Below are 26,405 nucleotides of genomic sequence, written 5' to 3' on the forward strand. Positions count from 1 at the left end.
CGCTCATAACGGATACCCACCAACGCTTATAATGAATACCCACCAACACTCATGAGGAACACCCACCAACGCTCATCATGAATACCCACCAACGCTTATAATGAATACCCACCAATGCTTATAATGAATACCCACCAACACTCATGAGGAACACCCACCAACGCTCATCATGAATACCCACCAACGCTAATAATGAATACCCACCAACGTTCATCATGAACACCCACCAACGCTTATAATGAATACCCACCAACGCTCATAATGAATACCCACCAACGCTCATCATGAATACCCACCAACGTTCATGAAGAACACCCACCAACGCTTATAATGAATACCCACCAACGCTCATGAAGAACACCCACCAACGCTTATAATGAATACCTACCAACGCCCATAATGAATACCCACCAACTCTCATAATGAATAACCACCAACCCTCATAAGGAATACCCACCAATGCTCATGAGGAACACCTACCAACACTCATAATGAATACCCACCAACGCTCATGAAGAACACCCACCAACGCTTATAATGAATACCCACCAACGCCCATAATGAATACCCACCAACTCTCATAATGAATAACCACCAACACTCATAATGAATACCCACCAACGCTCATTAGTATATTCCTACAAAGGCAGAGTATGTGATGACGTTTCTGTGTGTTGGTTAATTGGACAGAGTTGTTGTTGTGGTGATAAAAACGAATCTTGAATGTTACTGTGTTCTCAGAATAACCAGGAGGGTGTAACAGCATGATGGCTAAAAGACCACTAGAGCGGACTGTTCACGGTCGGATATCTCATATAAGGCACTGACCTGACTCATCCATCTCTCTTGTAATACTATGGTAGCTACAGGTGTCTGGTTATTTTCAGACTGGTTATTCCCAAACCATATCCCAATCTGAACCTGAGCCTGGCTTAACCCTGATAGAACAAATATCTAGCCGAACCCATGGCTTCAGGCCCTTTTTAGAATATTGGGATGAGAGATTTCCCTGTGAGCTCAGTTTGACGGATTTTTTGGAGTTCCTTACCTGATAGTCAAGGTTCGGGTTGTGGTAGGTGTATATCTATCTGAAAGTCAAGGTTAGGGTTGTGGTAGGTGTATATCTACCTGAAAGTCAAGGTTAGGGTTGTGGTAGGTGTATATCTACCTGATAGGCAAGGTTAGGGTTGTGGTAGGTGTATATCTACCTGAAAGTCATGGTTAGGGTTGTGGTAGGTGTATATCTACCTGAACGTCAAGGTTAGGGTTGTGGTAGGTGTATATCTACCTGAAAGTCAAGGTTAGGGTTGGGGTAGGTGTATATCTACCTGAAAGTCAGGGTTAGGGTTGTGGTAGGTGTATATCTACCTGAAAGTCAAGGTTAGGGTTGTGGTAGGTGTATATCTACCTGAAAGTCAAGGTTAGGGTTGTGGTAGGTGTATATCTACCTGAAAGTCAGGGTTAGGGTTGGGGTAAGGTAGCCAGGCGGAGCGAGAGTTCTCCTGGTACTTGAAGGGGCCACCGAACACACGGGTGATGGCACTGAGGTTGAAGGCACACACCGCAGACGCTGCTATGCTATTCCTGTAGGGGGAGGAGAGGGAGAGAGATACATTTAAATATATATACAGTACCAGTCAAAAGTTTGGACACACCTACTCATTCCAGGGTTTTCCTTTATTTTGACAATTTTCTACATTGTAGAATAAGGGTGAAGAAATCAACACTATTAAATAACACATATGGAATCATCCAGCTTCATGAGGTAGTCACCTGAAATGCATCTCTATTAACAGGTGTGCTTTCTTAAAAGTTAACTTGTGAAATGTATTTCCATCTTAATGCGTTTGAGGCAATTAGTTGTGTTGTGACAAGGTAGGTTTGGTATACAGAAGATGGTCTTTTACCAAATAGGGTTAAGTTCATATTATGGCAAGAACAGCTCAAATAAGCAAAGAGAAACAACAGTCCATCCTTACTTTAAGGTCAGTCAATCTGGAAAATTCCAAGAACTTTTAAGGTTTCTTCAAGTGCAGTCGCAAAAACCATCAAGCGTTATGATGAAACTGCCTCTCATGAGGACAGCCACAGGAATGAAAGACCCAGAGGTACCTCTGCTGCAGAGGATAAGTTCATTAGAGTTACCAGCCTCAGAAATTGGCAATTAACTGCACCTCAGATTGCAGCCCAAATAAATGCTTCAGAGTTCAAGATACAGACACATCTCAACATCAACTGTTCATTGGAGACTGCGTGAATCAGGCCTTCATGGTCAAATTGCTGCAAAGAAACCACTACTAAAGGACAGCAATAATAAGAAGAGAATTGCTTAGGCCGAGAAACACAAGCAATGGACATTAGTCCTTTGGTCTGATGAGTCCAAATTTGAGATTTTTGGTTTCAACTGTCGTGTCTTTGTGAGACGCAGAGTCTGTGAACAGACGATCTCCACATGTGTGGTTCCCACCATGAAGCATGGAGGAGGAGGTGTGATGGTGTGGGGGTGCTTTGCTGGTGAAACTGTCTGTGATTTATTTAGAATTCAAGGCACACTTAACTAGCATGGTTACCACAGCATTCATTCACAGTCTCTATGGGGGTACCACAGGATTCAATTCTCGGGCCGACTCTTTTCTCTGCATATATCAACGATGTCGCTCTTGCTGCGGGTGATTCCCTAATCCACCTCTACGCAGACAACACCATTCTGTATACATCTGGCCCTTCTTTGGACACTGTGTTAACTAACCTCCAAACGAGCTTCAATGCCATACAACACTCCTCTGTGGCCTCCAAATGCTCGTAAACACTAGCAAAACCAAATGCATGCTTTTCAACCATTCGCTGCACGCACCCGCCCGCCCGACTAGCATCACTACTCTGGACGGTTCTGACCTAGAATACGTGGACAACTACAAATACCTAGATGTCTGGTTAGACTGTAAACTCTCCTTCCAGACTCATATCAAACATCTCCAATCCAAAATCAAATCTAGAATCAGCTTTCTATTTCGCAACAAAGCCTCCATCACTCACACCGCCAAACGTACCCTAGTAAAACTGACTATCCTACCGATCCTCGACTTCGGCGATGTCATCTACAAAATACCTTCCAATACTCTACTCAAATTGGATGCAGTCTATCACAGTGCCATCCGTTTTGTTACCAAAGCGCCTTATACCACCCACCACTGCGACCTGTATGCTCTATTCGGCTGGCCCTCGCTACATATTCGTCGCCAGACCCACTGGCTCCAGGTCATCTATAAGTCTATGTTAGGTAAAGCTCCGCCTTATCTCAGCTCACTGGTCACGATAACAACACCCACCCATAGCACGCGCTCCAGCAGGTATATCTCACTGGTCATCCCCAAAGCCAACACCTACTTTGGCCGCCTTTCCTTCCAGTTCTCTGCTGCCAGTAAATAGCCCACCCAATCTACCTACCTCATCCCCATATTGTTTTTATTTACTTTGCTGCTCTTTTGTACACCAGTATCACTACTCACACACCATCATCTGCTCATCATCATCTGCTCATCTATCACTCCAGTGTTAATCTGCTAAATTGTAATTACTTTGCTACTATTGCCTATTTATTGCCTTACCTCCTCATGCCATTTGCACACACTGTATATAGACTTTCTTTTTTTCTATTGTGTTATTGACTGTACGCTTCTTTATTCCATGTGTAACTCTGTGTTGTTGTTTGTGTCGCACTGCTTTGCTTTATCTTGGCCAGGTCGCAGTTGTAAATGAGAACTTGTTCTCAACTAGCTTACCTGGTTAAATAAAGGTGAAAAAAATTCAAATGAACAAAAGAAATCTGCAGCGATACGCCATCCCATCTGTTCTGCGCTTAGTGGGACTATTATTTGTTTTTCAACAGGACAATGACCCAACACACCTCCAGGCTGTGTAAGGGCTATTTGACCAAGAAGGAGAGTGATTGAGTGCTGCATCAGATGACCTGGCCTCCACAATTACCCGACCTCAACCCAATTGAGATGGTTTGGGATGAATTGGACTGCAAATTGAAGGAAAAGCAGCCAACAAGTGCTCAGCATATGTGGGAACTCCTTCAAGACTGTTGGAAAAGCATTCCAGGTGAAGCTGGTTGAGAGAATGCCAAGAGTGTGCAAAGCTGTCATCAAGGTAAATTGGTGGCTCCTTTGAAGAATCTAAAATATATTTTGATTTGTTTAACACTTTTTTGTTTACTACATGATTCCATATGTGTAATTTCATAGTTTTTATGTCTTCACCATTATTATACAGTGTAGAAAATAGTCAAAATAAAGAAAAATCCTTGAATGAATAGGTGTCTCCAATCTTTTGATTGGTACTGTATATATGTCTATATATAGAGAGAGAGATTAAGAAGCCAACTAAGCAGACACAATGCTAGCTGACTGGTATATACCTCCATATCTGTCCCTACCAGATCGTGTCTGTGGACTCAGATCCCACTGTGAGTGATGGACGGTCTAATGTGACTATAAATTTAACACCAGGCTTCAATTAAGAGGTTCTGCCTCTCTGGCTAAGTGTACAGATCGGGCCTGACGAATAGCTTTGACTTTTCAAACTGTCACTTTAACAAGAGCATGTCTTCTCTAAGATATTATAAAATAACATGAGAGAAACTAGTCTGAATCAAACTGTCAAACTAAACGTGAGTGAATGATGATAGTATAATATGACTGTTCATTATCAGCTGTACCTGAAGGATACTTCAGTGTTTTGGCCACTTCAAGGTTTATTGACCATAATACGAACAGCCATGAAGGAACCTCTAGGCAGAGTACACAGTGGAGGCTGGTGGGATGAGCTATGAGAGGACTGGCTCATTGGAAAGGCTGGAATGGAATACATGGAACTGCATCAAACATGTGGTTTTCATACGTTTGATGTGTTTGATACCGTTCCATTCATTCCATTACAATGAGCCTGTCGTCCTATAGCTGATCCCACCAGCCGTATCTGGAGTCTACCCTCTGGCTACCCTCTGTCCTGCCCATTGTGACGGAGTAGGTCTGCACAGGCCCATGTTAGAGAGGGTAAAGTGTGTGTCTGGGTGTGTCTGTTTTTCTCTACGTGTTTCTTTAAGTGTCTTTGCATGTTTCTGCGAGTCTCCGCGTGTGTCTCTCTGTTTCTCTGTATGTCTCTGTATGTCTCTGTCTCTGTGTCTCTCTGTGTGTCTCTGTGTCTCTCTGTGTTTCTCTGCGTGTCTCTCTGTGTGTCTCTCTGTGTTTCTCTGCGTGTCTCTCTGTGTGTCTCTCTGTGTGTCTCTGTGTGTCTCTGCGTGTCTCTGCGTGTCTCTCTGTGTGTCTCTGTGTTTCTCTGCGTGTGTCTCTGCGTGTGTCTGTGTGTCTCTGTATGTCTCTGTGTGTCTGTTTGCATGTTGTGTATATCTGTGTTTGTGTTTTTGTTCTCTGCATGTCTCTTGCGTGTCTCTGCGTGTCTCTCTGTGTGTCTCTGTGTTTCTCTGCGTGTGTCTCTGCGTGTGTCTGTGTGTCTCTGTATGTCTCTGTGTGTCTGTTTGCATGTCTCTGTGTATATCTGTGTCTCTGTGTATCTCTGTGGTTCTCTGCATGTCTCTCTGTGTGTCTCTGCGTGTTTCTGTGTTTCTCTGTGTGTCTCTGTTACTGAGTGTATCTGTGTGTCTCTGTTTCTGTGTGTCTCTGTGTGTCTCTGTTTCTGTGTGTCTCTGTTTCTGTGTCTCTGTGTGTCTCTGTTTCTGTGTGTCTCTGTGTGTCTCTGTTATGTCTCTGTGTGTCTCTGTTGCTGTGTGTTTCTGTGTGTCTCTGTGTGTCTCTGTGTGTCTAGAATGTATTTCGTACACGTTAGTAGTGAAGATCCCATAGAGTAGGTCTAACTCTGGCAGGTAGAACGTCCCCTGGAGTTCATTATAGTTGAACGGTATCTCCCCCGGTCGAGAGCAGTTCAACCGTGCCTTCATGAACGTGGTCCAGGTGTCCTCCAATAGGAAGCGTCCTCCAATGTCGTTCTTACAGACCCGGGCAGCACGTGAGAACACGGTCCGACCGCAGTCGTGTTCCAAAGCGTTCTCCCGAAAGAAGAAGTAGGTGAAGTTCCCGATGTCGTAGGATGAGACAAAGTTAGGCTCTGTTGAAGGAGGAGACATAGTTAGGCTCTGTTGAAGGAGGAGACAAAGTTAGGCTTTGTTGAAGGAGGAGACAAAGTTAGGCTCTGTTGAAGGAGGAGACAAAGTTAGGCTCTGTTGAAGGAGGAGACATAGTTAGGCTCTGTTGAAGAAGGAGACATAGTTAGGCTCTGTTGAAGGAGGAGACATAGTTAGGCTCTGTTGAAGGAGGAGACAAAGTTAGGCTCTGTTGAAGTAGGAGACAAAGTTAGGCTCTGTTGAAGGAGGGGGAAGGGCAAAAGAGAAAACAGAGGAGTTTGAGAGAGTGAGAGTGAGTGAGAGAGAGATAGAGAGAGAGCAATAGAGAGATAGCAAGAGAAAAAGCCAGAGAGAGAGAGGGATAGCAAGAGAAAAAGCCAGGAGAGAGAGAGAGAGAGAGAGGGATTGCAAGAGAAAAAGCCAGAGAGAGAGAGAGAGAGGGATTGCAAGAGAAAAAGCCAAAGAGAGAGAGAGAGAGAGAGAGAGAGAGAGAGAGAGAGAGAGAGAGAATACACTTGAACCCAATGCGCTTCATGGTTGTGAGGTCTGGAGTCCGTTCACCAACCAAGAATTCACAAAATGGGACAAACACCAGAATTCTGCAAAAATATCCTCAGTGTACAATGCAGAACACCAAATAATGCATGCAGAGCACAATTAGGCTGATACCCGCTAATTACCAAAATCCAAAAAAGAGCCGTTAAATTCTACAACCACCTAAAAGGAAGCGATTCCCAAACCTTCCATAACAAAGCCATCACCTACAGAGAGATGAACCTGGAGAAGAGTCCCCTAAGCAAGCTGGTCCTGGGGCTCTGTTCACAAACATAAACACCCCACAGAGCCCCAGGACAGCAACATAATTAGACCCAACCAAGTCATGAGAAAACAAAAAAATAATTACTTGACAATTTGGAATGAATTTATAAAAGAAAACAGAGCAAACTAGAATGCTATTTGTCCCTAAACAGATAATAAATAGTGGCAGAATACCTGACCACTGTGACTGACCCAAACTTAAGGAAAGCTTTGACTATGTACAGACTCAGTGAGCATAGCCTTGCTATTGAGAAAGGCCGCCGTAGGCAAACCTGGCTCTCAAGAGAAGACAGGCTATGTGCACACTGCCCACAAAATGAGGTGGAAACTGAGCTGCACTTCCTAACCTCCTGCCCAATGTATGACCATATTAGAGACACATATTTCCCTCAGATTACACAGACAAACCCAATTTTGAAAACAAACCCAGTTTTTGATAAACTCCCATATCTACTGGGTGAAATAACACAGTGTGCAATCACAGCAACAAGATTTGTGACCTGTTGCCACAAGAAAAGGGAAACCAGTGAAGAACAAACACCATTGTAAATACAACCCATATTTATGTTTATTTATTTAGGGGTCCATAGGATCTTGATGTAGAGCTGTGAGGTAAAGGTGATTAGGGAAAATAAATGATGCCATTCTTATTAATGACTTTTGTGTTCCAATAGTAAAACCTACTATTCATTGTGGGAAGCCTACAGATTGAGATGAGGAATGACCAAAGCGGTGGTGTAGTGTAGTAAATCTGCTGACCTCCCACATCCACTCATTCCCGGGGGTTCATTTTTATGTATGACATTATTGGACCTTATCCACATGCTTTATCCTCCTTGACAGTGATTTAATCCACTTTTAAATTAAACATTATTTTTTGTATTTCTTTTTTGCTCTTTCAAATGGCCTTCTCCTCCGCAGCTTTGCACAGCATCACAGGAGAAGAGAGAGAAGAAAATCTATTTGATGTAAAATGAGTTACTGAACCTTTTCTCAAAGGTTGCTGCAACACGTGGTGCCTTTTTATATATATTTTTTTTATGGTTTTATTTTTGGGTTTAATGCGAATCAGATCAAATCCCTGGTTGACAAGAGATTGACCTGCTCTTTTAGAGTGAGAGAATGACTGAAGCAGCGTATTCAATCAGCAGCCTTGTTCCAGGGGGGGTTGTGCTTTTGAACTGCAACACACTGCGCTCTTCACACCGACACGCTGATTTCATTGTTTCACCACCAGATGAAAATGTCACTTTGATGTCCTTCAACAAGGAAAGAGAGAAGCATGTCAATAAAGAATGACAAAGCTTTTGTGACATAATTATTTTTAAAAGAAGTTAAAGACTTTGATCCCTTGTTGTCTTGAAAGAAATGGAAACAAAAAAAGTGTGTTGATGGTCTTTGTCATCAGTAAACTGTGTGACAGTGACAGACACCACAAGTTTACCTCCTTCAAACCCTTTTCTACATCTCTATACTACTACTGCGTATCCCCCTACCCTTTACCTCCTACCATTCAGCCATTTGGAGTTGTCCTAAGCATTGTATAATTGGTGGCACCCCACTCTCCCCTACTCCCCTTTCCTTTACCCTGTAACCCGGCCTACCATTCAGCCATTTGGAGTTGTACTGTGCGGTGCGTAGAGGCGGCAGCCCCCCCAGACTGCGGTAGATAGCTGGGTCTCTGCCAGAGAAGTCCATGGCGGTAGCAGCATACAGATCTCCACTGGAGGTGATCAGGGCTGTGGAGTTATGGAGAGGGTTGTAGGGACAACGGGCCATCCCACTGATCTGGTCATGGATCTCTGTCAGGTTGGTCAGCTAGATGAGATTAGAGGGGGAGGAGGGAGAGGGGGTGGACGGGAGAGGGGGACAGAGTTGGAGCAGATGGGGGGGAGAGAAAGGGGGACAGAGGTGGAGGAGATGAGGGGGGGGGGGGAAGGGGGACAGAGGTGGAGGAGATGAGATGAGGGGGTGGGTGGGTCTCCATTACTGTGAGTTGCAGCAGAACGATCACACAATGAGACAAGGCTAAACATTGAGCACTTGGGATGTTGCTTGGTTACGAGGGAGATATTTGGGAGTTTGACTTGAATAACTGATCGTGATAACACAAGTTCAAGGCAAAGCAATGTGAGTGCAGAGTGCTTGTGCTTATAAGGAGGAATTCTTCATCTCATTACATTCTTGTCATGACTATCATCCACTCCATTCATGCTAATGCAAATCACTGCTTCCACCACACACACAGTCAATACACACATAAACACACGCACCTCTTGTCTTGTACATTATCAGCCCACCATGCCAAAGAGGTAATTGACATTTGTACAGACCTCAGATTAAAAAGAAGGATATTGGAATCCCATAAACTATAATGCCTGTGACACTGCTTTTCTCGTCTAGTAAAAAAACTGTCACTTATCGTTACTGTAGGACCATCTTACAGTACCTTTACTCAAATAGGGGCGGCAGGTAGCCTAGTGGTTAGAACGTTGGACTATGTAACCGGAAGGTTGCAAGACCGAATCCCCGAGCTGACAAGGTTAACATCTGTCATTCTGCCCCTGAACAAGGCACTGTTCCTAGGCCATCATTGAAAATAAGAATATGTTCTTAACTGACTTGCCTAGTTAAATAAAGGTTAAACAATCCTACGTTTAGCTATCAGGTTATGATACAAAACCAACCCCTGGAGAATCAGCCAAGGTAAGACAAAAGCAACCCACAGTCTACCTACACAGTTCCTTTACCCTATCCTAAACCACACACTAAGACTATGGCCTTTTCTAATTTGGGAAAAAGTCTGTTCTCTGTCCTCTCTCCTCCAATCCTCTCTCCTCCGTCCTCTCTCCTTTGTGACCCGGAAACCAATAACTGGTCGAGTAGAGAGTCAATTTGTTAGTAGGTGAACGGAAGAGTGTCCTCCCCTCCTCGTTAGCCACTTTTCATTAGGATCGCGTATCCTACCTGAGTCCTTCATCAGGATAGTGTATCCTACCTGAGTCCTTCATCAGGAGAGTGCATCCTACCTGAGTCCTTCATCAGGAGAGTGTATCCTACCTGAGTCCTTCATCAGGATAGTGTATCCTACCTGAGTCCTTCATCAAGATAGTGTAACCTACCTGAGTCCTTCATCAGGATAGTGTATCCTACCTGAGTCCTTCATCAGGATAGTGTAACCTACCTGAGTCCTTCATCAGGATAGTGTAACCTACCTGAGTCCATCAGGATAGTGTAACCTACCTGAGTCCTTCATCAGGATAGTGTAACCTACCTGAGTCCTTCATCAGGATAGTGTAACCTACCTGAGTCCTTCATCAGGATAGTGTATCCTACCTGAGTCCTTCATCAGGAGAGTGTAACCTACCTGAGTCCTTCATCAGGATAGTGTAACCTACCTGAGTCCTTCATCAGGATAGTGTATCCTACCTGAGTCCTTCATCAGGATAGTGTAACCTACCTGAGTCCTTCATCAGGATAGTGTAACCTACCTGAGTCCTTCATCAGGATAGTGTAACCTACCTGAGTCCTTCATCAGGATAGTGTAACCTACCTGAGTCCTTCATCAGGATAGTGTATCCTACCTTTGAAGCAGGTGTTGTTTACTCAGAGGAGAAAAGAATGCAAACAACTAGCTACATTTGTTTTTTATATTTATTTTGGGATTTCCTTCCCTGTAAAAGTCATTTGCCTGATGATCAGCGAGTGGAGAAGGAGAGTCTCATTTCCATCCACTTTGCATCTCCTCGCTTACCTTTGACATTTATCGAAAAAGGAGGCGACAGAGGACGGAGGAGAGTGGACGCAGGAGTTAAACAAATCTATTTGAGAAAAGGCTGAACAACACAACATCTGTCACAGGACCAATGCTAAGAAAAAACTCCACCTTCACCACAGCGCCGTATTTCCTAAAGAGGTTCACACACTTGTTATTCCTCCTAGTAGTGTTGGGTCATTATAATGACTTGTTATTCCTCCTAGTAGTGTTGGGTAGTTATAATGACTTGTTATTCCTCCTAGTAGTGTTGGGTCATTATAATGACTTGTTATTCCTCCTAGTAGTGTTGGGTCATTATAATGACTTGTTATTCCTCCTAGTAGTGTTGGGTCATTATAATGACATGTTATTCCTCCTAGTAGTGTTGGGTCATTATAATGACTTGTTATTCCTCCTAGTAGTGTTGGGTCATTATAATGACATGTTATTCATCCTAGTAGTGTTGGGTCATAATAATGACATGTTATTCCTCCTAGTAGTGTTGGGTCATTATAATGACATGTTATTCATCCTAGTAGGGTTGGGTCATGATAATGACATGTTATTCCTCCTAGTAGTGTTGGGTCATTATAATGACATGTTATTCATCCTAGTAGTGTTGGGTCATTATAATGACTTGTTATTCCTCCTAGTAGTGTTGGGTCATTATAATGACATGTTATTCCTCCTAGTAGTGTTGGGTCATTATAATGACTTGTTATTCCTCCTAGTAGAGTTGGGTCATTATAATGACTTGTTATTCCTCGTAGTAGTGTTGGGTAGTTATAATGACTTGTTATTCCTCCTAGTAGTGTTGAATCATTATAATGACTTGTTATTCCTCATAGTAGTGTTGGGTCATTATAATGACTTGTTATTCCTCCTAGTAGTGTTGGGTAGTTATAATGACTTGTTATTCCTCCTAGTAGTGTTGGGTCATTATAATGACTTGTTATTCCTCCTAGTAGTGTTGGGTCATTATAATGACTTGTTATTCCTCCTAGTAGTGTTGGGTCATTATAATGACATGTTATTCCTCCTAGTAGTGTTGGGTCATTATAATGACTTGTTATTCCTCCTAGTAGTGTTGGGTCATTATAATGACTTGTTATTCCTCCTAGTAGGGTTGGGTCATAATAATGACATGTTATTCCTCCTAGTAGTGTTGGGTCATTATAATGACATGTTATTCATCCTAGTAGTGTTGGGTCATTATAATGACTTGTTATTCCTCCTAGTAGTATTGGGTCATTATAATGACATGTTATTCCTCCTAGTAGTGTTGGGTCATTATAATGACTTGTTATTCCTCCTAGTAGTGTTGGGTCATTATAATGAACTTGTTATTCCTCCTAGTAGTGTTGGGTCATTATAATGACTTGTTATTCCTCCTAGTAGTGTTGGGTCATTATAATGACTTGTTATTCCTCCTAGTAGTGTTGGGTCGTTATAATGAACTTGTTATTCCTCCTAGTAGTGTTGGGTCATTATAATGACTTGTTATTCCTCATAGTAGTGTTGGGTCATTATAATGACTTGTTATTCCTCCTAGTAGTGTTGGGTAGTTATAATGACTTGTTATTCCTCCTAGTAGTGTTGGGTCATTATAATGACTTGTTATTCCTCCTAGTAGTGTTGGGTCATTATAATGACTTGTTATTCCTCCTAGTAGTGTTGGGTAGTTATAATGACTTGTTATTCCTCCTAGTAGTGTTGGGTCATTATAATGACTTGTTATTCCTCCTAGTAGTGTTGAATCATTATAACGACTTGTTATTCCTCCTAGTAGTGTTGGATTTTATAACGACTTGTTATTCCTCCTAGTATTGTTGGGTAGTTATAATGACTTGTTATTCCTCCTAGTAGTGTTGGGTCATTATAATGACATGTTATTACTCATAGTAGTGTTGGGTCATTATAATGACTTGTTATTCCTCCTAGTAGGGTTGGATCATTATAATGGCATGTTATTACTCCTAGTAGTATTGGGTCATTATAATGACTTGTTATTCCTCCTAGTAGGGTTGGATCATTATAATGGCATGTTATTACTCCTAGTAGTGTTGGGTCATTATAATGACATGTTATTCCTCCTAGTAGTGTTGGGTAGTTATAATGACTTGTTATTCCTCCTAGTAGTGTTGGGTCATTATAATGACTTGTTATTCCTCCTAGTTGTGTTGGGTCATTATAATGACATGTTATTCCTCCTAGTAGAGTTGGGTCATTATAATGACTTGTTATTCCTCCTAGTAGAGTTGGGTCATTATAATGACTTGTTATTCCTCCCAGTAGAGTTGGGTCATTATAATGACTTGATAATCCTCCAAGTACGGTTGGGTCATTATAATGACTCACTTGTTATTCCTCCCAGTTTGGTAGGGACATTGCATGAATTGCTATTCCTTCTACTAGTGTTGGGTCATTATAATGACTTGTTATTCCTCCTAGTAGAGTTGGGTCATTATAATGACTTGTTTTTCTTCCTAGTAGTGTTGGGTCATTATAATGACTTGTTATTCCTCCTAGTAATGTTGGGTCATTATAATGACTTGTTATTCCTCCTAGTAGTGTTGGGTAGTTATAATGACTTGTTATTCCTCCTAGTAGTGTTGAATCATTATAATGACTTGTTATTCCTCCTAGTAGCGTTGGGTCATTATAATGACTTGTTATTCCTCCTAGTAATGTTGGGTCATTATAATGACTCACTTGTTATTCCTCCTAGTAGGGTTGGGTCATTATAATGACATGTTATTCCTCCTAGTAGTGTTGGGTCATTATAATGACTTGTTATTCCTCCTAGTAGTGTTGGGTCATTATAATGACATGTTATTACTCCTAGTAGTGTTGGGTCATTATAATGACTTGTTATTCCTCCTAGTAGTGTTGGGTCATTATAATGACTTGTTATTCCTCCTAGTAGTGTTGGGTCATTATAATGACATGTTATTACTCCTAGTAGAGTTGGGTCATTATAATGACTTGTTATTCCTCCTAGTAGAGTTGGGTCATTATAATGACTTGATAATCCTCCAAGTACGGTTGGGTCATTATAATGACTCACTTGTTATTCCTCCCAGTTTGGTTGGGTCATTATAATGACATGTTATTCCTCCTAGTAGTGTTGGGTCATTATAATGACTTGTTATTCCTCCTAGTAGTGTTGGGTCATTATAATGACATGTTATTACTCCTAGTAGTGTTGGGTCATTATAATGACTTGTTATTCCTCCTAGTAGTGTTGGGTCATTATAATGCACTTGTTATTCCTCCTAGTAGTGTTGGGTCATTATAATGACTTGTTATTCCTCCTAGTAGTGTTGGGTCATTATAATGACTTGTTATTCCTCCTAGTAGTGTTTGGTCATTATAATGACTTGTTATTCCTCCTAGTAGCGTTGGGTCATTATAATGACTCTAGTGAAATCCATCTGTTTTCCTGGATAATGCGTTATTAAACCCCTTCACTGACTTAAGGAAATCCCTGGGTAAAGCGTAATTAAACCACATCACTGAATTAATGAAATCCCTGGGAAACTTGTTATTAAACTATATCACTGACTTAAGCAAATCCTTTCCGTTTTCACAAGCAGCTCGATGCGAGACTCAGCGCTCAGGCGTTTGGTTTGTCTGTCTTTGAAAGTGGGCCAAATCCAGCTCTCTGTGTTTAAAAATACTTAACAGCCCAACCTACACATGGCCCTGACACTTGTTCCCAATAAATCGTCATGCAGCATAACCTGAGGCAGCAGTTCTGAATATGTTTAAGAGGTGGAACGTGTACAGTGTTGATATGTCATTATAACACATGGTGTTACCGTGAAATCTCACCGTGAATAAAATATGCTTAGAGCAAGATTTTCACCTCCATTCCTATCAATCTAAGCTGAGGTCATGTTTTTTCTGAGTGGATTTATATAAACCAACATTTTTTTGTTACAATTTATGGGTAGACACATACTGTTGTGTAAATACATTTTTGTTTTGATGGAAACCCTTCCAATAAATTATAAATACTGAATTATAAATACTATATTCTCCAATTGGGGTTCCACAATACCATACAGAACACAAGCCTTGTTTGACAGAAACACTAAAGCTTCTCTATAATGCTGGCTGTAGTTTCGGGTTAATCAATGAGAGATGGACTTTCTACTTCCTTAAGGGACGTGACACTTATATTCAAACAGCATAACAGAACGGGTCACTTTGGATAGATTTATTACAGTGGGTCGACTTGGACCACTGTTGGTTCCGGCGACACAAACTACCTCCGCTCCGGGCTTCCGGCCTGACCCAGCTCAACCCAACAGAGTGTCTGTGTCTGTGCCTGACGTCTGAGATGAAAGGAGGTATTGATGGAGCTCTTCCTGTGTGTTGAGGGAAGTGTTTGGGTCAAGCTGGACCTGTAAGATGGGTCTAATAGAAGTAGAGTGTAGATAGAGGCTGACTCATAGTAAACCGTCTCGGAAATGTCCTCAGACACAGAGAGTGACAGGCAAGGAGGTGTTAGATGTCTGAGTCAATGATTCATAGCTGTCTACAGGATAGATGAGGACATTGGGTCTGTAATAATAGGCTCTATGTCATCACCACCACCATCCTCATCATCGTCATCGTCATGATCAATATCATGGATAGAGGATTGCATTCTCACTTTACTCACAATGGCAAATATAATCCTGCCATTCGAGGCCATAAATATTGATATGGTGTTAAATTGAATTAGAATATTGAATGACATTTGACCAGTGACTACATCATTAATGAACAGGATATTCCTCCTACTTTATGACTTAGTGATAACTAAATGTATATTGTTATCTCCTCGCTCACTCTCCCTCTCCTTGCTTCCTCTCTCCTCTTCCCCCCTCTCTCCCCCACCCCATTTAAATTCCAGTCAATTCAGGAAGTACACTAAAATTCCAATTCTCTTCAATGCCTTTCAATTAGGAACTATTTGAATTTCAAATGGAATTGACCCCAACCCTGCCAGTTATGCAGTACTTATCTAGACCGACTCAGAGTGTGTTCTCCTATGACAGGGCTGATAAAATACCACCATAGTCATTTCCTGAAATTTATACTATTACGTATTTCAGCCGCAGGAAATAGTCGTTATGAGACGACGACCTTTGCATTTGCTACTTTTGGAGAAAAATCTATATTTTAACAAAGGTAACACCACCCCCTCCACCTACCATCCACTATGCTACCACATAATATAACAAACAGGTCACACACTTTCCTCAGGAAAGACTGCAGGTTTTTAATACGGTAGGTGGAGTCAAAGCAGAGTGGGCAGAGAGGAAAAAAGAAGGAAGTTCCAGATTTCGATAAAAAGCAAGTAGAGAAGAGAAGACAAGGTACGTTATTAGATTCTTACAGTGCGGTTGGTGCAGACTGGTGTGAAAGCGTTGGTTCCGCATGTAAACAGTCTGTCTCCATTCACCAGCAAAACTCTGATGTAGTTCTGACATTCCTCCTGTGAAGAGGACAGAACAGCACAGCTAACATTAGCCCTCATAGAAGGACACAGACACAGCAACACCTTAGCCAAATTTAAAGTTTCATGTATTTGGCTTTTGTATGTACATACATTGGAATTTCTCTTCAACGTGAGCTCAAAAAAGGTAGAAGAAGATTTTTTTAAACACAAAAGAATAGATACAATACTAATGATCACATATGCTAAATAAGAATGTAAGTGAAAATAATAGCCTAAACATTGGACTAATTCTGAATAATGATGCAACAGCAGAAGAAAGCACGAGGGGAGTTTTTCTTTGCCGCTATCGCCTTGGCTAACTCTTCAGGGGTTTGTTCTAGGATCTGGCTAACTCTTCAGGGGTTTGTTCTAGGACCTGGCTAACTCTTCCGGGGTTTGGTCTAGGACCTGGCTAACTCTTCAGGGGTTTGGTCTAGGACCTGGCTAACTCTTCAGGGGTTTGGTCTAGGACCTGGCTAACTCTTCAGGGGTTTGGTCTAGGACCTGGATAACTCTTCAGGGGTTTGGTCTAGGACCTGGATAACTCTTCAGGGGTTTGGTCTAGGACCTGGCTAACTCTTCAGGGGTTTGGTCTAGGACCTGGCTAACTCTTCAGGGGTTTGGTCTAGGACCTGGATAACTCTTCAGGGGTTTGGTCTAGGACCTGGCTAACTCTTCAGGGGTTTGGTCTAGGACCTGGATAACTCTTCAGGGGTTTGGTCTAGGACCTGGATAACTCTTCAGGGGTTTGGTCTAGGACCTGGCTAACTCTTCAGGGGTTTGGTCTAGGACCTGGCTAACTCTTCAGGGGTTTGGTCTAGGACCTGGATAACTCTTCAGGGGTTTGGTCTAGGACCTGGCTAACTCTTCAGGGGTTTGGTCTAGGACCTGGCTAACCCTTCAGGGGTTTGGTCTAGGTTTGGTCTAGGCTCTGGGTAACCCTTCTGGGGTTTGGTCTAGGCTCTGGCTAACCCTTCAGGGGTTTGGTCTAGGACTCTGGGTAACCCTTCAGGGGTTTGGTCTAGGTTTGGTCTAGACATCCACCATGTCAGAACATGGTGGATGAACACATGTCCTAAAATGGTGGATTATGTCATGTCAGAACATTCTGGATGGTGTCATGTCAGAACATGGTGGATGATGTCATGTCACAACATTCTGGATGGTGTCATGTCAGAACATGGTGGATGATGTCATGTCAAACATTCTGGATGGTGTCATGTCAGAACATGGTGGATGATGTCATGTCAGAACATTCTGGAGGGTGTCATGTCAGAACATGGTGGATGATGTCATGTCACAACATTCTGGATGGTGTCATGTCAGAACATGGTGGATGATGTCATGTCAGAACATGCTGGATGATGTCATGTCAGCACATTCTGGATGGTGTCATGTCACAACATTCTGGATGGTGTCATGTCAGAACATGGTGGATGATGTCATGTCAGAACATTCTGGATGGTGTCATGTCAGAACATGGTGGATGGTGTCATGTCAGAACATGGTGGATGATGCCATGTCAGAACATGGTGGATGATGCCATGTCAGAACATGGTTGGATGAAGTTTGTTTGTGTGTCAGCTGATTGGGTTCATCAACCATTCATACAGTAAGTCCCCTCAGTCAGTTTGAAGGGCCCTGGTGCATCTGGTTCTCAGAGGGCCTCCTTCAAATTTAGGGCCTGTAAATCCGCCTGTGTCTGGAGTACTAGAGATGCCCCACCCCACCTCTAAAATAGATTTGTCTTTTCACGCATATACACACAATACTCCATAATGAGAATGTGAAAACATGTTTCTAGACATTCTAGGCAAATGTATTGAAAGTTAAATACAGAAATATCTAATTTACCTAAGTATTCACACCCCTGAATACTTGCTCCAAACAGAGTCCTGATGTTTTCATATTTTCTAAAATGTCATTATGGGGTATAGTGTGTAGATGGGAGAGAAAAAAATCTATTTATTCCATTTTGAATTCAGGCTGTAACACAATAAAATGTGGAATAAGTCAAGGGGTATGAATACTTTCAGAAGGCAGTGGTACCTGTAATAAGCACATTGTATGTGTGTGTGTAGGTGTGTGTGTGTCTGTGTGTCACTGGCTGTGTGAGTCTCTCTCTGTGTGTGTGTGTGTGTGTGTGTGTGTGTGTGTGTGTGTGTGTGTGTGTGTGTGTGTGTGTGTGTGTGTGTGTGTGTGTGTCTCTGTGTGTGTGTGTGTGTGTGTGTGTGTGTGTGTGTGTGTGTGTGTGTGTGTGTGTGTGTGTGTGTGTGTGTGTGTGTGTGTGTGTGTGTGTGTGTGTGGGTGTGTGGCTCTCTTTGTGTGTGTGTGTGTGTCTGCCTTTTGTAGTGTGGCTGCCTTTGTGGATAACTCAACTCAGCACGGCTGTTGTTCCCCCGGTAAATAAAAAACAGATTTTAATGTGAGTCTTGCGTCACGGTGTTGACTTGTTTATGAAAACTTCCTGTTCAGGCTCCTCACAGTAATATGGAGACTGTTATATACAGCTCTCGCATTACGAACCAAATAGAGCCGCCATCAATTTAACTCCCTTTTCTTCTCCTTGTGGAAATGAATCACAGGTGGCTGAGAGAGGCAGACGGCGGCTTTAAACAGCACAATCACTTGTAAATTCATTCAAGGCCAGAGACACCGTATCTGTGAAATAACTTAAGTTACGTATACTGCTGTGTGGCGGACAGCAAACTCTGCAAAATAAAATGGAGAGAGAGATAGAAATAAAGAGAGAGAGTGTGAGAGTGAGGGAGAGGGGGAGAGAGAGAGGGAGAGGGGAGAGAGAGAGGGGGAGACAGAGAGGGGGAAAGAGGGAGAGGGGGGGAGAATGAGAGGGGGAGAGAGAGAGAGGGAGAATGAGGGGGCGAGAGACAGAGAGAGAATAAAAGGGGGAGAGAGAGAGAGAGAGAGGGGGAAAGGGAGAGAGAGAGAGGGAGAATGAGGGGCGAGAGAGAGAGAGAGGTAGGGAGAATGAGAGGGGGAGAGAGTGAGATGGGGAGAGAGAGAGAGAATGAGAGGGGGAGAGAGAGAGAGGGGGAGAGAGAGAGGGGAGAGAGAGAGAGAGAAGAGGGAGAGAGAGGGAGAGGGAGAGAGAGGGGGAGACAGAGAGGGGGAAAGAGGGAGAGGGGGAGAATGAGAGGGGGAGAGAGAGAGAGGGAGAATGAGGGGGCGAGAGACAGAGAGAGAATAAAAAGGGGGAGAGAGAGAGAGAGAGAGGGGGAAAGGGAGAGAGAGAGAGGGAGAATGAGGGGGCGAGAGAGAGAGAGGTAGGGAGAATGAGAGGGGGAGAGAGTGAGATGGGGAGAGAGAGAGAGAGAGAGAGAGAATGAGAGGGGGAGAGAGAGAGAGGGGGAGAGAGAGAGGGGGAGAGAGAGAGAGAGAGAGAGGAGAGAGAGAGAGAGAGGGGAGAGAGAGAGAGAGAGGGGGAGAGAGAGAGAGAGGGGAGAGAGAGAGAGAGAGAGAGAGAGAGAGAGAGAGAGAGAGAGAGAGAGAGAGAGAGAGAGAGAGAGAGAATGAGAGTGGCAGACAGAGAGAGAGAGAGAGAGAGAGAGAGGGAGGGAGGGAGGGAGAATGAGAGGGGGAGACAGGGGGAGAGAGAGAGAGAAGGAGATAAATGACATCTTTAATGCTATTCTTAGTGTACTGGTGTTCATCCAGGAGTGTATTTTCAGTAGCAACGACAATAAAAACAATTCCAGTAGAGTAGAACAGTCAGGAACATTCGGGAAAACTCCCTAGGACTGAGGTAGCTTAGTCTGTAATTCAGAATGACAATCATACACTGGACAGTCCCTGCATGACTATTATGTGTTGTGCACACGTTCATGTGTGTGTGTGTGTGTGTGTGTGTGTGTGCGTGCGTGTGTGTGTGTGTGTGTACTATGGGCCTCTAACCACTTTTCATATGCGGGTAAACACAAAAAAGGCCATTCTCACTGGCTAAGACCACAAAACTGAAATATACTGTAGACCCCTGCAGTTCAGCACACGGTCACATTCTGTTATAAAGCCGTTGGGGAGAGGAAGGTTTGCAGGAAAACCACACACACACACACACACACACACACACACACACACACACACACACACACACACACACACACACACACACACACACACACACACACACACAAACAGAAGAAAGGATTACAGTGTACAGTTAGCATAATTTAAGGTGTGTACTAAACCCGCTGAATCCTACAATAGACATAAATCACATTGCCGTCCATGATGGATTTTCCCCAGTTTGAGTTAAGTCTGGGTTAAGTCTGGGTTAAGTCTGGGTTAAGTCTGAGCATTTGCTATTTGGTATTTTATTATGATCCCCATTAGCTTTTGCAAAATGCAGCAGAAACTCTTCATAGGGTTCACACAAAACATGAAACATGATACAGAATGACATAATACAGAGCATCAATAGACAAGACCAGCTCAAGGACAGAACTACATACATTTTTCATAAAGGAACACGTAGCCTACATATCAATGCATACACACAAACTATCTAGGTCAAATAGAGGAGAGGCGTTGTGCCGTGAGGTGTTGCTTTATCTGTTTTTTGAAACCATATTTGCTGTTAATTTGAGCAATATGAGATGGAAGGAAGTTCCATACAATAAGGGCTCTATATAATTCTGTACATTTTTTAAAATTTGTTCTGGATTTGTGGACTGTGAAAAGACCCCTGGTGGCATGTCTGGTGGGATAAGTGTGTGTGACAGAGTTGTATGTAAGTTCACTATGCAAGCAATTTTGGACTTTCAACACATTGTTTCTTATAAAAAATAAGAAGTGATGCAGTCAGTCTTTCCTCAACTCTTAACCAAGAGAGACTGGTATGCATAGTATTAATATTATCCCTCTGATTACAATTAAGAGCAAAATGTGCCGCTCTGTTCTGGGCCAGCAGCAGCTTAACTAGGTCTTTCCTTGCAGCACTGGACCACATGACTGGACAATTATCAAGATTAGACAAAAATAGAGCCTGCAGAACTTGCTTTTTGGAGTGTGGTGTCAAAAAAGCAGAGCATCTCTTTATTATGGCTAGACTGTTTGAAGTTGGGATTAGTCTGTAAACAGCCTCACCTCTGACTTGCCCCGGCTGAAGCAGGCTCCCTTAGTGAACTCATCACAGTGCCATTCCGCCTCCTGTCAACACAAAAACACAATACAGTGGTGTAAAAATAAAATTGAAACAGACACTGAAGCAGCATGGAACACTGAAACAGCATGGGACAATGAAACAGCATGGAACACTGAAACAGCATGGAACAATGAAACAGCATGGAACACTGAAGCAGCATGGAGCACTGAAACAGCATGGAGCACTGAAACAGCATGGAACACTGAAACAGCATGGAACACTGAAACAGCATGGAACACTGAAACAGCATGGAACAATGAAACAGCATGGAACAATGAAACAATGGAAAAAACACACTACATCGGAGTTAAAGAGCTAAAAAAAACTATCAATTGATAATAAACAACACTGTAAACCCACAATAAACCAGCTTTCAACAGCATTGCAAACACTCAATAAAATGACGCTGGCAGCAGACAAGAGTTTAACATTGGAAGACGATAACATTCTGCAAGAGCCATTTTTTGGTTCGAAATTGTTTCAATTGTGCAGACTATTTACTCCTGAAAGGCCTTGGGTTTGCTTGTACAGTATTGACCACTACACCTCGGCCCATTCATTTATATGGCTGACGTGACCCACATGACCACACAGCGAGGAAGACCTATGACTCACTGGTCTGGACAGAAGGTCATTTGTAAATAAAATATTTAATTAGAAATTGAGCAGACTAATTGATTGGTTCTCTCAAAAAACTACTTGTGGTTTAGACTTGAAAACATTTGACATTCTGTTGTCATTTAGCAGACACTCTAATCCAGCGCTACTTACAGTAGTGAGCATATACACTTTCATACTGGTTCCCTGTGGGAATCGAACCAACAACCCTGGTGTTGGAAGCACCATGCTCTGCCAACTGAGCCACACGGGACCTGTGGAAAGCCAAACAGTTATAATGGAAGGGGGTGGTGCTCGGGCTTGTGTGTGGCTGTGGGTGTTTGAATAAGAAAGACAGAGAGAGCCAACCAGTAAAAGCAAATTGTCGACTCATCGTGCCAGAAACATCAAAACAGCCTTTCAATAGGACTTGGAGTTAGGTGACTATCATCAACCCACAGAGAGACTAAATGAACCTGGCCTTGGAGCGAGAGGATACAACCTACACACTTCTACACAGACAAATTGAAAGGAAAGGCAGCCAAAGATGTGTTGGCTTTGGGGATGACCAGTGAAATATACCTGCTGGAGCGCGTGCTACGGGTGGGTGTTGCTATGGTGACCAGTGAGCTAAGATAAGGCGGGGCTTTACCTAGAAAAGACTTATAGATTACCTGGAGCCAGTGGGTTTGGCGGATATGTAGCGAACGCCTGCCAACGAGAGTGTACAGGTCTGAGTGGTGGGTAGTATATGGGGCTTTGGTGACAAAACAGATGGCACTGTGATAGACTACGTTCAGTTTGCTGAATAGAGTGCTGGAGGCAATTTTGAAAAATGATATTGTCGAAGTCAAGGATCGGTGGGATAGTCAGTTTTACGAGGGTATGTTTGGCAGCATGAGTGAAGGATGCTTTGTTGCAAAATAGGAAGCCAATTCTAGATTTAATTTTGGATTGGAGATGCTAAATGTGAGTCTGGAAGGATAGTTTACAGTCTAACCAGACACCTAGGTATTTGTAGTTGTACACGTATTCTAAGTCAGAGCCGTCCAGAGTAGTGATGCTCGACGGGCGAGCAGGTGTGGGCAGCGATTGGTTGAAGAGCATGCATTTAGTTTTACTAGCATTTAAGAGCAGTTGGAGGCCACGGAAGGAGTGTTGTATGGCTTTGAAGCTCATTTTGAGGTTTGTTAACACAGTGTCCAAAGAAAGGCCAGATGTATACAGAATAGTGTCGTCTGCGTAGAGGTGGATCAGAGAATCACCAGCAGCAAGAGCGACATCATTGAAATATACAGAGAAAGAGTTGGCCTGAGAATTGAACCCTGTGGCACCCCGACAGAGACTAGAAACTATCAAAATAAAGAAAGTCGCACACTCCATGTATAAACTCCCAGCAATTGAATGGATACTTACCCATTAAATTGCTGGGAGTTTATAAATGGAGTGTGCGACTTTCTTTATTTTGATAGTTTATAGTTTATTTGCCGTTAGTCAGCACCTCTACACAAACTATTATTCTGGGTGTGCGCCAGCTCATTTTTTTTAACCCGCATAGAGACTGCCAGAGCTTCCCACAGTAAGTTGGGTGAATTTTGGCCCATTCCTCTTTACAGAGCTGGTGTAACTGAGTCAGGTTTGTAGGCCTCCTTGCTTGCACACGCTTTTTCAGTTCTGCCCACACATTTTCTATAGGATTGAGGTCATGGATTTGTGATGGCCACTCCAATACCTTGACTTTGTTGTCCTTAAGCCATTTTGCCACAACTTTGGAAGTATGCTTGGGGTCATTGTCCATTTGGAAGACCCATTTGCAACCAAGCTTTAACTTCCTGACTGATGTCTTGAGATGTTGCTTCAATATATCCACATAATTTTCTTCCCTCATGATGCCATCTATTTTGTGAAGTGCACCAGTTCCTCCTGCAGCAAAGCACCCCCACAACATGATGCTGCCACCCCCGTGCTTCACGGTTGGGATGGTGTTCTTCGACTTGCAAGCCTCCCCCTTTTTCCTCCAAACATAATGATGGTCAATATGGCCAAACAGTTTTATTTTTGTTTCATCAGACCAGAGGACATTTCTCCAAAAAGTCCGATCTTTGTCCCCATGTGCAGTTGCAAACCATAGTCTGTTTTTTTATGGCGGTTTTGGAGCAGTGGCTTCTTCCTTGCTGAGCGGCCTTTCAGGTTATGTCAATGTAGGACTCGTTTTACTGTGGATATAGATACTTTTGTACCTGTTTCCTCCAGCATCTTCACAAGGTCTTTGGCTGTTGTTCTGGGATTGATTTGCACTTTTCGCACCAAAGTATGGTCATCTCTAAGAGACAGAACGCATCTGCTTCCTGAGCGGAATGATGGCTGCGTGGTCCCATGGTGTTTATACTTGCATACTATTGTTTGTACAGATGAACGTGGTACCTTCAGGCATTTGGAAATTGCTCTCAGGGATGAACCAGACTTGTGGAGGTCTACAATTTTTTTTCTGAGGTCTTGGTTGATTTCTTTTGATTTTCTCATGATGTCAAGCAAAGAGGCACTGAGTTTGAAGGTAGGCCTTGAAATACATCCACAAGTACACCTCCAATTGACTCAAATGATGTCAATTAGCCTATAAGAAGCTTCTAAAGCCATGACATCATTATCTGGAATTTTCCAAGCTGTTTAAAGACACAGCCAACTTAGTGTATGTAAACTTCTGACCCACTGGAATTGTGATACAGTAAATTATAAGTGAAATAATCTGTCCGTAAACAATTGTTGGAAAAATTACTTGTGTTATGCACAAAGTAGATGTCCTAACCAACTTGCCAAAACTGTAGTTTGTTAACAAGAAATTGGTGTTGTGGCTGAAAAAGAGTTTAATTGACTTAAGCGTAAGAGTATTTAAACTTTTGACTTCAACTGTATATTTAAACTACCATTCAAAAGTTTGGGGTCACACAGAAATGTCCTTGTATTTGAAAGAAAAGCAAATTTTTTCCCCCATTAAAATAACATCAAATTGATCAGAAATACATTGTAGAAATTGTTCATGTTGTAAATGACTATTGTAGTTGGAAATGGCAGAACGGTTATGGAATATCTACATAGGTGTACAGAGGCCCATTATCAGCAACCATCATTAGACAACCCTTCTGCAATTATGTTAGCACAGCTGAAAACTGTTGTCTGATTAAAGAAGCAATACAACTGGCCTTCTTTAGACTAGTTAAGTATCTGGAGTATCAGCATTTGTGGGTTCGATTACAGGCTCAAAATGGCCAGAAACAAAGACATTTCTTCTGAAACTCGTCAGTCTATCATTGTTCTGAGAAATGAGGGCTATTCCATGCTAGAATTTGCAAGAAACTGAAGATCTCATACAACGCTGTGTACTACTCCCTTCACAGAACAGCGCAAACTGTCTCTAACCAGAATAGAAAGAGGAGTGGGAGGCCCCGGTGCACAACTGAGCAAGAGGACAAGTACATTAGAGAGTCTAGTTTGTGAAACAGACGCCTCACAAGTCAACAACTGGCAGCTTCATTAAATAGTACCCACAAAACACCAGTCTCAACGTCAACAGTGAAAAGGCGAATCTGGGATGCTGGCCTTCTAGGCAGAGTTGCAAAGAAAAAGCCTTATCTCAGACTGGCCAATAAAAATAAAAGATTAAGATGGTCAAAAGAACACAGACACTGGACACAGGAACTCTGCCTAGAAGGCCAGCATCCCGGAGTGCTTTTCTTTAAAAAACAAGGACATTTCTAAGTGACCCCAAACTTTTGGTCGATAGTATATATATATATATATATATATATATATATATATATATATATATATATATATATATATACTGCTCAAAAAAATGAAGGGAACACTTAAACAACACATCCTAGATCTGAATGAAAGAGATCATCTTATTAAATACTTTTTTCTTTACATAGTTGAATGTGCTGACAAAAAATCACACAAAAATAATCAATGGAAATCCAATTTATCAACCCATGGAGGTCAGGATTTGGAGTCACACTCAAAATGAAAGTGGAAAACCACACTACAGGCTGATCCAACTTTGATGTAATGTCCTTAAAACAAGTAAAAATGAGGCTCAGTATTGTGTGTGGCCTCCACGTGCCTGTATGACCTCCCTACAACGCCTGTGCATGCTCCTGATGAGGTGGCGGATGGTCTCCTGAGGGATCTCCTCCCAGACCTGGACTAAAGCATCCGCCAACTGCTGGACAGTCTGTGGTGCAACGTGGCGTTGGTGGATGGAGCGAGACATGACGTCCCAGATGTGCTCAATTGGATTCAGGTCTGAAGAACGGGCGGGCCAGTCCATAGCATCAATGCCTTCCTCTTGCAGGAACTGCTGACACACTCCAGCCACATGAGGTCTAGCATTGTCTTGCCTTAGGAGGAACCCAGGGCCAAACCGCACCAGCAT

At 42.7% G+C, this 26,405-nt stretch overlaps 1 protein-coding gene across 3 annotated transcripts in view; it reads right to left on the reverse strand.

Moving 5' to 3' along the window:
* The window catches only part of LOC106590611 (semaphorin-5A), a 350,252-nt gene that overhangs the window by 201,713 nt on the left and 122,134 nt on the right, over window positions 1-26,405 (reverse strand). For all 3 annotated transcript variants that reach the window (XR_006762699.1, XM_045710702.1, XM_045710701.1), the window contains exons 5-9: window positions 21,316-21,378; window positions 16,111-16,209; window positions 8,569-8,782; window positions 5,844-6,129; window positions 1,449-1,584 (exon numbers count right to left, since the gene is read on the reverse strand). Coding sequence is in view for 2 of the 3 variants with exons in the window: in XM_045710702.1 (XP_045566658.1) it covers window positions 1,449-1,584; window positions 5,844-6,129; window positions 8,569-8,782; window positions 16,111-16,209; window positions 21,316-21,378 (798 nt within the window). In the remaining variant the exon portion in view is untranslated. The remainder of the gene's footprint in view (window positions 1-1,448; window positions 1,585-5,843; window positions 6,130-8,568; window positions 8,783-16,110; window positions 16,210-21,315; window positions 21,379-26,405) is intronic.

This window comes from Salmo salar, chromosome ssa29, assembly GCF_905237065.1.
Source record: "Salmo salar chromosome ssa29, Ssal_v3.1, whole genome shotgun sequence".
Taxonomy (NCBI): Eukaryota; Metazoa; Chordata; class Actinopteri; order Salmoniformes; family Salmonidae; genus Salmo; species Salmo salar.